Raw genomic sequence first — 12,575 nt, 5'->3', positions numbered from 1 at the left:
AACACGCCGAGACGCTGTAACAATGTGTTAATAACACGTCGCCACCAGAACTGGGGATTATACAGGGGAAGAAAGAGCAGCGGCGTAACTAGATTATACTGGGGCCCAGAGCAAATTCAATTTAGGGCCCCAAAGTATTGGTAAGTTGACTAATTCTACCAAGATAAATAGAAATTGCCCTTTAAATAAGGCCTTACTGGGGGCCCCCCTGCAACGCAGGGTCTGCTTTGTGGTTACGCTCCTGAGAGAGAGAAAATCCTTGCCCTGTCTTCTCCGGCGCCTCGGCCTAGTCACAGTCAAATAGTAGGCCAGGAAAGGCTGCCATACAAACGAGCGGCTCTTTCCACCAATATACCAACCTAAGCTGGACATTATCGGAGTAATCCAAATGTTTGGCCATCGGTCCAACCGATCAAATTACAATAATGAGTATAGCACCCATCGGAGCGAGGATCTCGTCAACGATATCTGGGCACAGATCTGATGGGAAAATCAAACTTGCCAACATCTGGCCAATTTTAGACTAGATTTCTGTCAGGTAGGCCTGTGGGGGGGCCCCATACACAGCCAGATAAACCGCCGGATTGGTTTTAAGGGGAGATTAGTCGCCCCACGACAAATCTTCGTTGCCATGGGGGGCTAATCTCCCCGCAATGCCAACCCACCAGTAAGAATGTAAATCGCTGGTGGGATGGCATATGTGTCACTACGATCTTGTCGGTGGGATGGCATTGCGGGGAGATTAGCCCCCCGTGCAACAAAGATTTGTTGCGGGGCAACTAATTTCCCCATCTGTCACTGCCCTAAGGACCCGATTCAGGGGTGGGCCAGGCAGACCGGGTGCACGTAGGCACGTAATAACAACCGGCAGGGGCAATGACAAGGATGCGCAGGCTAGAGGTAGGAAGGAGAGGTAGCTGCGTGGTGCCCCACTCCAACAGAGTTAAGGTCCCCATACACAGGGCGATTCTAGCTGTCGATATTGGTCCCTTAGACCCATTCGGCAGCTAATCGGCCTGTGTATGGGCACTAACGTCGGGACTGCCCGACTGATAACGGGCCTGAAATTGGGCAGATCTCGATCGGGCAGTTTTAAAAATCTAGTCGGATCGGGGACCGCATTGGCTCGTTGATGCAGTCCCCGAACCGACTTTGCCTATACCCACCGTTCTAATTTGATCGTTTGGCCCCAGGGCGAAACGATCGAATTTGCCTAGATTCTCCCGATGTTGCCCACCCGTAGGTGGGGGATATCGGGAGAAGATCCGCTCGCTTGGCGACATCACCAACCGAGTTCAAGTCAAGGTCTGCCCTTGTCTGGGCCAGCACTTCTCTTTCATAAAAATGATGTACTTTCTTGAAGACTGGGGCACAGACCTCTGGTTGCCAGTTACCCATGTATCCACTGTGCCCACCCACACGCAACCCAGAGATTGTGATGAGGTTCATAAGATCACTTCTTGGGACCTCTAATAGAGAGCGCGGTAGCTATTTCCTTCCTCCCCGTCTAAAGCTACCTCTATCATTATCATTGGCATCTGCCTGACAGATTTATCCACCTGTACTTAGCCTGGACAATCTCCTGCACAGTTGGGGGTGCTCTGGTGATTGACATTCTACATCAGAAAGTATAAATATTGCACATTTCGATCATCGCTACCTTAACCCTGGAGTGATCCTGCCTAACGCTTCAGAGATATTTAGAGGTTGGCGGGGGGTGGGGGGGGGTTAAGGTTGGACGGCATAAAGACTGTCAATCTCAAAGCCAACCACGAGGCAACATTAGAACAACTGGATCAATCACTGAATTAGCCCTTGGCTCCAGCTGTCACCCCAATGCACACAGGGTCAAATCTCTAGACACAAATATACAACAGGGAAGCAGCCCAAGGGTCCAAGCAATCTTATGGCCGTACTGAATAGGTGGGACTTGAGGAATGAAAAAGAATACATTGTAGTAAAATTACACAGCCCCCAGAATACCATTCACCCTGCACCCAGATTTATTTCATTTCTCTATTACAAGCAGTTCAACTGCAGCTTTTCCCGACTTCCTTTCCTAGCGTGAAACTCCGCCCCCTTTTGCTTTCTAAGCCCTCCTTCTCTCTCTGACTATGATGACCTCAAAGAGCTGTATTGATTTTAATTGGAATAGAGGCAGTGAGCATGCCCAGTAGGCACCTCTTTGAGTTCTTCATAGTCGGAGTAAGAAGGGGGGCTCAAAAAGCAAAAGGGGGGGTGGCTTCACACTAGAAAAGGAAGTCAGTAAAAGAGCCGCAGTTCAGCTACTTGTAATAGGGAAACAAAATAAATATGCAAGCAGGGAGACAGCTCCAGGCAGTCCGGGTCAAAACCAGACAGGTGGCAACCATAGTACCCAAGAAATGAAACTTTCAGTTTCGAGACGCCCTCCTATTCCCCCACTACCAAAGGATATGTACCGTATTTCAGCAGCTGAACGAGGCCCACTCACCAGACGTACATATAGCTTAGGAAATGAATTCTGGCGCATGAGTAACCTTCATTCATCCTTCATTTGCACGTATCTGAGGCTAAGCCTTAGTGATTAATTGAAATGCCAGCAGACGGCCTAGAGATGATGCTCTGACTCTCCCAGAAGCAAAGAAAGGCAAATGTTCTGCTTATGGTACCTGCTAGCAGCAAGTGGCTGCCTGCATTAGGAAACGCTCCCTATCTCGAGACCGCCGTGACTGCCAGCATGTGACACACTATTCTCTCCTATGGCAAATGGAGAGAAGGCGACTTTGGACATTTTGCTTCTGTTTTCCAGCAGTGGTCTGAATACCCCTTGTGCCATAAGCCTTTCCATACAAGGTTTCCCTACTGCTGTGGTGCTTTCAGGCCCACAGTTATCAAAACTCCTTCTGCCACCTTCAATTGCCACCCAGATAAATGGGAAAGGCTATGCCCATCGCAGATACCAGTGCTATGCTATGGGGATTTATCTGGAACGTCTAAGTAGGGCTGGAATCAGGGGTAGGCAGCAGTGGAACCTGCCAAGGGCACAAACAGGGAGGGGGCACATATCTAAGACTGCAAGTGAGTTACCAGGTCCTGCCATTTCAAGGACACAGAGGCCCAAACAGCCTCCCTCCAGCCCACTAAATAATGACTTGTCTATAGCACCTTACAGCAGCCCCTCTGGCATTTGCCAGAACCCACAGATTGCCAGTTTGGGCCTACCAGTGAACATCTATTGGGAGAGTGATAGCAGTGGAGGGGTGGGGGGTCCTGGGCCAAGTAGCATTGCCCCAGGAGGAAAAAGTTCTTGTCCTCGCTCTGCATCAAAGTGAGAGATTGGTCATTTGAATAGAAAGGTATGGAATGGAGTTTAGAGTCCCATGGGATTCCCAAATAGCACCATTTTGTTCCATGTTATAGTGATACTGACACTAAAAAAATGACTCCTCAAAATATGAATGTATATAAAAAGTTGCCTATAGGTCATGTTGATTGATTTTCGCTGAGAGATTTGCTTTTGTAAATAATTGTTACTTGAAGTTCCTAAACCTGACTGTTTTGCCAACCTGACTGTCCCTTCTCAGCCTGTCAGTTACAGCTTCTAATGCTAACGGCCTCCTGCTGCACAAATATGGCAGCCCCCTTATAGGGGAACATGGGGGATCAGACAGGTAATATAAAATCATTGGGCAAATACGTTTATGGCAAAAATGAAGGTGATGCAAAGACAATGTTATGATAGATGTAAAAAAAGGTATAATTGCTGGTGTCAGTATCTCTTTAAGAGGCAAAAGCCAAACTGATCTGGGTTATAATGGAACGGTTTTCAAACCACTGCTTTTATGTGGATAAAACCTGACCTCCTTGTACATTTATCCCAGTTTCTTTGACTCCAATAAGTCTCGGTTGGAAACAATGTCAAGGCCAAATTCCCTGTTCAATGCACGAGACAATAACAATTTCTATATAGCAAGTTCCTCCAATAAGATTAATCAGATGATGAAGATCATGTTCCATCAGACAAATGGGGTCAGCCGGGAGACCGAATGGGAGTAAATTATCCCCTTTCTTACAGAGTCACTCTCCAAAGTCAAAGGGAGCAGATCTGTCGGTCAATGTGCCTATCCATCATCTCCCCGCTTGTCTTTCTGCCTTCTGACCTTCAGGAAGAGGATATCTTGGCTCATACCTACTATATACTCAAAGCACATGTAGAAAGTGTTTAAAGCAATGAAAAAAATGGAAAAAACCCTACATTGGAATATTTGGAAAGGATTCTGCAGCTGTCACTGAGGCTAACCGAAAATATGAGGCAATCTAGCCCGCTCCTCTCTGGGGGCATTCGTTCTGTGTGCGGCTACGGCTCTGAACTCTACTATTAGCGACTCCACAGCACATTTGTTCTGCAGGAAGGAATGCGCCCTGTGGCAAACAGAGTTAACTCTTGTCGTGCAGGGGCTGATCCCACTGGACCTACGAGACAGTAAGCGAGAATCCTAAATGCATCAGTGGGGGCAAATGGCTTAAAGGGAAACTATACCCCCAAACAATGTGGGTTTCTACAAAAATATATATATTTTATATATATATATATATATATAATATATACAGCTCATATGTAAAACCCTGCTTCATCTAGATAAACCATATTTATAACAATATACTTTTTGTAGTATGTGCTATTGGGTAAGGACCACCCCTTGATCATAGGATTCACAGTGCACACAAACAAGCCAAGGCACACATACATGCTAGGCCCCATCAGCCAATGAATGGGCAGAGTTCTGCCTTTTGCTCCCACACTACTTCCTGTTACAGTTAGAGCTGCATCACTTCCTGTCAGCTGATCTCTGAGGGAGCACACAGCCAATCACAAAATGGTGGCTAAAGGGAAAAGATGTAAAAGAGCAATATTTACTGATATATATATTCCAGTTTGGGAGATTGTTACAAATATACCACTTAATATGATAAACTATATGTTGGTTAAGAATTCATTCTGGGGGTATAGTTTTCCTTTAACTGTTTATATTCTAAGCAGTCTGTGATGTATGTATGTATGTCTGTATGTTTGTGTTTATTTATAAAGCGCTACTTATGTACGCAGCGCTGTACAGTAGAATGTGAGTGCAGGATGCTAAAGCCAATACCTTGCCCTATAAGTCAAAGGAATAAAAGTATAAAGGTGCCAGTGCTGTCAATTTTACAGTTGTGGGATGCGTAATGGGTTTAAAGGCAACACTCACCATGGAAAGATCAATTTGCAGAGATACTTTACAGGTTAGAAACTGGGACTTTTATTCAACGCCGCAATCCACACAGATTGCCAACTACCTCCCTGATACATCCTTATCCCCCGTCACTCCATGTAATCTCTTTCATTGGTCTGCCACTTAGCACTGCCCATCAAAGCAGATACGTTTGCTAGGTTTGTCTCTGCCTGGGATTAAACATGTAACCCTATGAAGGAGAGCAAATCTAAGCACCCTAGCACCCTGTACCACAGCTACCATGCAAAGCCCAACCTGAAGATCAACCATCACCTTTTACCTCTCTAAGGGCGAAGACACACGGAGCTACTTAGTAGCAGCTACTTGTCACAGCTACTAAATTCCAGAAAATCCCCTGCCATAGACAAGCCTGAGAATTGCCTCTGCTAAAACACACGTAGAGACAATTATCAGTAAATGATCAGCATTGACAAGTAGCTCTGTGTGTCTTCACCCTAATAGGGATACACTGAATCTTGGTCCTAGTAAATCTCTTCCCCACAGACAGCTACCCATTTTTTGTTAACTTTTAGGGGCATTTATACAGGGTCCCGGGGTCTAAGCAAGACTCAGAAACAAATGATTGGCTCTTCCATCACGGAAGAGAGAAACTATAGCATTAAGGGTCCATTTCGCTAGCCACATGTAAACGCTGAGGTTTACAAATGTGCCAAAATTCAGGTTACAGGGCATCCCTACTTCCTGTAAGCACACAGTACAGGGTTCCCACTGCATCTTGGGCCAGTAGGTCCTCTTTTTAACTCCCGTGGAATGGCACGCTAAGAAGGAGACTGCCACCCATAGGCCTCATACAAATTACCCCTTTTTGTAGAATATGAAAGTTTTGCCTATTGAATGCCATTTACTTACAAGAGGTGAAATTTTAGCTTCCAGTTCCAGAGGTGCAAAGTTTTGTGCGTGACAGTGGCAGATGCAAATACGGAGGAGCAAAGCGCATGTAGGCACTGAATGTTCTGTTCTGTCCTAATATCAAAGGTTTCTCATATACACACCATGTGCCAATGTGACAGTTACTAGCTGGATGGCTGCAAGATTCAGACCTCCTAGAAAAAGGTTCATTTATTTCTCTATCATGTATTATAATTCAGAGGAGCAGTTGCAATATTTAGATTTTCATCAGAATCAGCACAATAATATGAATCCGAACTACTACCCATTGCACTACACTTATAAGCAGATCCAATTAGCTAATAGAAGATGGCTTCTTTTTTCAATTACGGCAGCAGGAGATATCAGCTACCTAGTTAGCCATGCAAAGCCAATCACTAGAAATTACAGTCCGACCGGCATGTGAAACACAGTGACAGAAATGTTCTAATAAGGTCCGCTGGGAGCAGCACTGGTGGAGACTTACATGTTGATAGAAATCTCTATGGGGTCTGATGTAGCACGGGCAGATTTCAGCTGCCAATTCGGGTCCTTTAGACTGATTCGGCAGCTTATCTGCCTGCAGGCCCGGATTTGTGGAGAGGCCACAAAGGCCCGGGCCTAGGGTGGCAGAAGTTTAGGGGCAGCATGACGCCCCGTCGCAAGAAAATTTTTCAATTTGGCTCCAATATGGAGCAGTCGGGACCTCTCCCTACTGCTCCGTATGGGAGTTTAAAGGAGCGTTTGCGCATGCGCACTGGGGGAGAGGCCGCGTTCGCGCATGCGCACGGGGGGGCGCGTTCACGCATGCGCAGAGGGGGACACCTACAGGGGCGGCCTCGGGGCGCCTCAGAAAGAAATCCGGCCCTATCTGCCTGTGCATGGGCACCCCTGACGGGCCTGAAATTGGCCAGATCTCAATAGGGCACGTTTGATATTTCTGTCGGATTGGGGACCGTTTTGGCTTAAACCAACCGAACCAAATCCAAACAGGGGAACAAAAGACTGCACCCTATATTTCTAAATACTACGTAGTTCCAAAGGCCATCTGTGCCCAACCTAAGCTGCAACATTAAGGTGTAGTTTGTGTGTTTAACTCTGAATTTTTAATATAGGGGAGCGAGAGTCTAGATCAGGTATCCCCAACCTTTCTTACTCGTGAGCCACAGTCAAACATAAAAAGACTTGGAGAGCAACACAAGCACCATAAAAGTTAATGGAGATGCTAAATAAGGGTTGCAATTGGCTATTAGGGGCCTCTATGCACCCTATCAGCTTACAGGGGGCTTTATTTGGTAGGAAATCTTGTTTTTATTCAACCAAAACTTGCCCCCAAGTCACCAAGCCACTGGTTGGGGATTATAGGGCTAGAAGTACATCAGCCCTTTAACAGCATATCCTTAGAGTCTTTGTCCCACCTCCACACTGGTGGCAACACAAGTGTGCTCAACGTGCCCTAAACCCCTGGTTGGGGATCACTCTTCTACATGACGAATTCACACTAAAGAGAAACTAGGGCTCTACAAACATATGTCTAATTTTACAAGTTTCAGGACAAAGCGTGGTTAACAATATGCCCCGTATTCTGTCCTACTGAACAATTTGTCATGAATAGGCGATTTCATTATTTAAAAATATCAGTACTTTGGCCTTGAGGGTAGGTCATGAACTTGTATTTTCTAAGACTACCTTCCTTCCATTGACTTCAATAGGAATTGACTGACAGTTCTGGCGCATTTCTAGGAGGTAGAGTCGTTCTGACGGAGACAATGCCCCGTGCTCAGCCATAAATGCACATTCAAAACCAACAAAACCACTTTGTCTATACACAGCCCAATTTGGGTCGATAATCTGGCAGCCAAACAAGCAGACCTTGCCTCTATAGCTAGCTGAAGGACCACATTTTTGGGAAACAAACCACCTGACAGGTGGATTCCATTCATAATGATGAGGGGTGGCGCAGAAGATGAGCGTAATTGCCCTTCCTTTCAGGCAGCAAGGGCAGTACATGAACCTCCCTCGCTCAGTGGCAGAATAGCTCTATAGGTTATTGGCAGGTGTCAGTATCACTTTTTAGTTATACTACAACTCACTTGACTTTCTGAATCCATATGCAATAGTCTGTAATGTAGAGGTCGTTTAGGATATATGCTGGGTCATTCTCTTGGAATATAGCGTGGATTTCCAACAAGCATTTCAGGACAGCAGCCTTACCTGAAAGGAAGAAATGCATGAGCGATAGGTAAGGCAATTATCTTCCTGGAAAGTATTTTGTGTAAATAGGGAGGAAACCAACATCAGAGAACCAGCATGACTAGGGAACTGTACTGCACAAGGCTGCACGCTGAGTTATACAGGGAACTCTGAGTATCACTCATGTATTATAAGGGATAATGTACCCCCTACTGTAAATGATAAGCATATTAGCAGTCACTGAGGGGTTCTGTGCCCATATAAAGGCACAAGGCTGCAGGCTGAGTTATACAGGGAACTCTGAGTATCACTCATGTATTATAAGGGATAATGTACCCCCTACTGTAAAATGATAAGGATATTAGCAGTCACTGAGGGGTTCTGTGACCATATAAAGGCACAAGGCTGCAGGCTGAGTTATACAGGGAACGCTGAGTATCACTCATGTATTATAAGGGATAATGTACCCCCTACTGTAAATGATAAGGATATTAGAAGTCACTGAGGGGTTCTGTGCCCATATAAAGGCACAAGGCTGCAGGCTGAGTTATACAGGGAACGCTGAGTATCACTCATGTATTATAAGGGATAATGTACCCCCTACTGTAAATGATAAGGATATTAGAAGTCACTGAGGGGTTCTGTGACCATATAAAGCCACAAGGCTGCAGGCTGAGTTATACAGGGAACGCTGAGTATCACTCATGTATTATAAGGGATAATGTACCCCCTACTGTAAATGATAAGGATATTAGCAGTCACTGAGGGGTTCTGTGCCCATATAAAGGCACAAGGCTGCAGGCTGAGTTATACAGGGAACGCTGAGTATCACTCATGTATTATAAGGGATAATGTACCCCCTACTGTAAATGATAAGGATATTAGCAGTCACTGAGGGGTTCTGTGCCCATATAAAGGCACAAGGCTGCAGGCTGAGTTATACAGGGAACTCTGAGTATCACTCATGTATTATAAGGGATAATGTACCCCCTACTGTAAATGATAAGGATATTAGCAGTCACTGAGGGGTTCTGTGCCCATATAAAGGCACAAGGCTGCAGGCTGAGTTATACAGGGAACGCTGAGTATCATTCATGTATTATAATGGATAATGTACCCCCAACTGTAAATGATAAGGATATTAGCAGTCACTGAGGGGTTCTGTGCCCATATAAAGGCACAAGGCTGCAGGCTGAGTTATACAGGGAACTCTGAGTATCACTCATGTATTATAAGGGATAATGTACCCCCTACTGTAAATGATAAGGATATTAGCAGTCACTGAGGGGTTCTGTGCCCATATAAAGGCACAAGGCTGCAGGCTGAGTTATACAGGGAACGCTGAGTATCACTCATGTATTATAAGGGATAATGTACCCCCTACTGTAAATGATAAGGATATTAGAAGTCACTGAGGGGTTCGGTGACCATATTAAGGCACAAGGCTGCAGGCTGAGTTCAAGTGCTTTAAAGAGCTGGCTGGCTGAACCAATCACATAACTTAAAATCCAAAATGGAGAGCGGCAGAACAGAATGGTAAATGGATGCTGAGAGAGGTAGTCCATAACAGCTGCATGAAAGCAAGTTAGCTGTCCCTGCCGTAAGGAATTTATTTATTGCTAAGCGTCTCGGGGTTTATAAAGCTGCACTCTCAGCTGCGTGCTCCTGGCGCCGTCACAGCGCAACAGATAAAAATAACAGATATCTCCGCCATAACTTCAGCGTCTACTTGGCATCTGTCCTCTATCGAACATTTTCACACCCTTCTCTTGGCAGGGTAATCACCAGCCTGAAATCATTTCCAGATTGTGTTAAATAAAACACACATTTCTTGTGCTAAAACAAAGCCCACGGCTTCCCCGCAGAGAATTTACGCCGTATGATACGTCAGATAATCCCGCTCAGAGATTGATGTGGTTTGTGTGTGCGCTGGGCTCCCATGCTGCTATCTCTGTTTATATCCAGGGCAGTGGTCCTCAGAGTACTGGGAGGAATATTATTCTCACATAGAGAGGCAGTGCCAGCAACTCCTTCACATTCAACTTCATTTTCATGTTCTCTCTCTCTGTTTATCTGATGGAAATATTAAGAGGCGAATCTTGAATTCTTTTCTGTTTGTTATTTTGCTAGACCGCTATGGAGGGGCTACAGGCTCAGCTTACAGTTATAGTTTTGCCTAAGCAGCCATTGTTTCCCAAACGGGCTGGGCACAGCCATGGTTAGCTTCCTTTTCATACTAATTAATAACGTGAAATAAGGTCCCAAACATGCCCAGAGTGTATAATTAACACACTAATGACATGGGATTAGTTAAAAACTTTCATAACAAGAAGCCACAAGAAGGGGCCAAAGAGTTTTACTTCACTAGGACGGGTGTGGCAAGTTTAATCAAACATTCTTATAGTCCATACAATGAGATACCAGAATATACATTTATTGGGGAAATGTGGTTTAAGTTGCTATTTTAACATATTCAGAGTTCCCTGTATAACTCAGCCTGCAGCCTTGTGCCTTTATATGGGCACAGAACCCCTCAGTGACTTCTAATATCCTTATCATTTACAGTAGGGGGTACATTATCCCTTATAATACATGAGTGATACTCAGAGTTCCCTGTATAACTCAGCCTGCAGCCTTGTGCCTTTATATGGGCACAGAACCCCTCAGTGACTGCTAATATCCTTATCATTTACAGTAGGGGGTACATTATCCCTTATAATACATGAGTGATACTCAGAGTTCCCTGTATAACTCAGCCTGCAGCCTTGTGCCTTTATATGGGCACAGAACCCCTCAGTGACTTCTAATATCCTTATCATTTACAGTAGGGGGTACATTATCCCTTATAATACATGAGTGATACTCAGAGTTCCCTGTATAACTCAGCCTGCAGCCTTGTGCCTTTATATGGCCACAGAACCCCTCAGTGACTGCTAATATCCTTATCATTTACAGTAGGGGGTACATTATCCCTTATACAGGGAACTCTGACTATCACTCGTGTATTATATTTCAGCCTTATGCCTTGTGCCTTTATATGGGCACAGAACCCCTCAGTGACTCCTAATATCCTTATCATTTACAGTAGGGGGTCACATTATCCCAAGTCTTGTCATATTCAGTGTGATCGTCCTGCCTACAGTTAATCATTATAAAGAAGAAGCACACCACAAAGAAGAAAATAAATATCGAAGACAAATGGCCACCACTAATAAATGCCTGTTACAATGTGTGTTCAATAAAGGCTCCAATGATATTATGGATATTGATTTAAACCGAGGGATTATGTGTAATTGCTCTGCAACATGAGAGGTCTAAGCCAATCGGAGTATCTTACCCAGTTTCAGCAGAGAGACTGTGTCTGCAATTGCTTTTTCCACAAGCTGGAAGTTCCGAAAAAGAGGATAACACAGAACTCGTCGACCAAATGACACCAAGATGTCCTTTACACAGGTGAAATTCTGTGAGGTGGGGGTGAAACATAGATGTTAATTTACACAAATTTGGAAACACTTGTTAGCTGTAAAAAGCAATAATTGTGGGTATTAGCACATACACCTCCCCGAGGCTGGTTTACACTGAGCATGTTCTTTCTTGCTCTACAATTACCCTTGTGGAGCCTGGGACTAAAAGTGGTATGGTCAAACATGGCCACCAAGTCCACTGAGTTCTGCATTTAGCTGCCAGTTATGGGGGAACAGGGCAATTCTGGAAGGTCCTGCTGATGCAGTTGGTGAGGGGGCAGAGGGCCTAGTGGTTTAAAGCACTCCCTCCCTTCTGCTCCTCCCCCCCCTCCCATCTCAACTCTCTCCCCCTCCCATCTCTGCTGTGTAATCTGAACTATGAGCTGCTCCAGGGGCAGTGTGTAGTCAGGGAAGTGAAGCCAGACCAAGCAAAAATGGCAGTTGCTAATATAAACGAACAGAGGCAGATTCTATGGCTGTTGATACAGCCATGATAAAGCATTCTGCAGATTAAATAGAGTGTTGAAAAAGAGGAGAAAGGGCACAGGTTACATTGCAGATAACAGATATGCTCTGTAGCATACAATGGGAATCTACTCATCTTATCTGTTATCTGCAATGTAACCTGTGCCCTTTCTCCTTTTTTCCAGCTTAAATGGCTGCCCCAGGGCTACACAACAGCTTTGTTTATATAAACTATAGTAGGGTTTCTGGCTAATATATATATATATATATATATATATATATATATATATATATATATATATATATATATATA

At 44.7% G+C, this 12,575-nt stretch overlaps 1 protein-coding gene across 2 annotated transcripts in view; it reads right to left on the bottom strand.

Moving 5' to 3' along the window:
• Positions 1-12,575, bottom strand: part of shq1 (SHQ1, H/ACA ribonucleoprotein assembly factor) — a 62,941-nt gene that overhangs the window by 25,000 nt on the left and 25,366 nt on the right. For both annotated transcript variants that reach the window (XM_012961357.3, NM_001079148.1), the window contains 2 exon segments: positions 11,671-11,794; positions 8,234-8,354 (listed from right to left, as the gene is read on the bottom strand). In XM_012961357.3, the coding sequence (XP_012816811.1) occupies positions 8,234-8,354; positions 11,671-11,794 (245 nt within the window).

Source organism: Xenopus tropicalis, chromosome 4 (assembly GCF_000004195.4).
Source record: "Xenopus tropicalis strain Nigerian chromosome 4, UCB_Xtro_10.0, whole genome shotgun sequence".
Classification (NCBI taxonomy): Eukaryota; Metazoa; Chordata; class Amphibia; order Anura; family Pipidae; genus Xenopus; species Xenopus tropicalis.
Note: the sequence above shows the minus strand (reverse complement) of the source record. Positions and strands in the feature narration are given on the sequence as shown.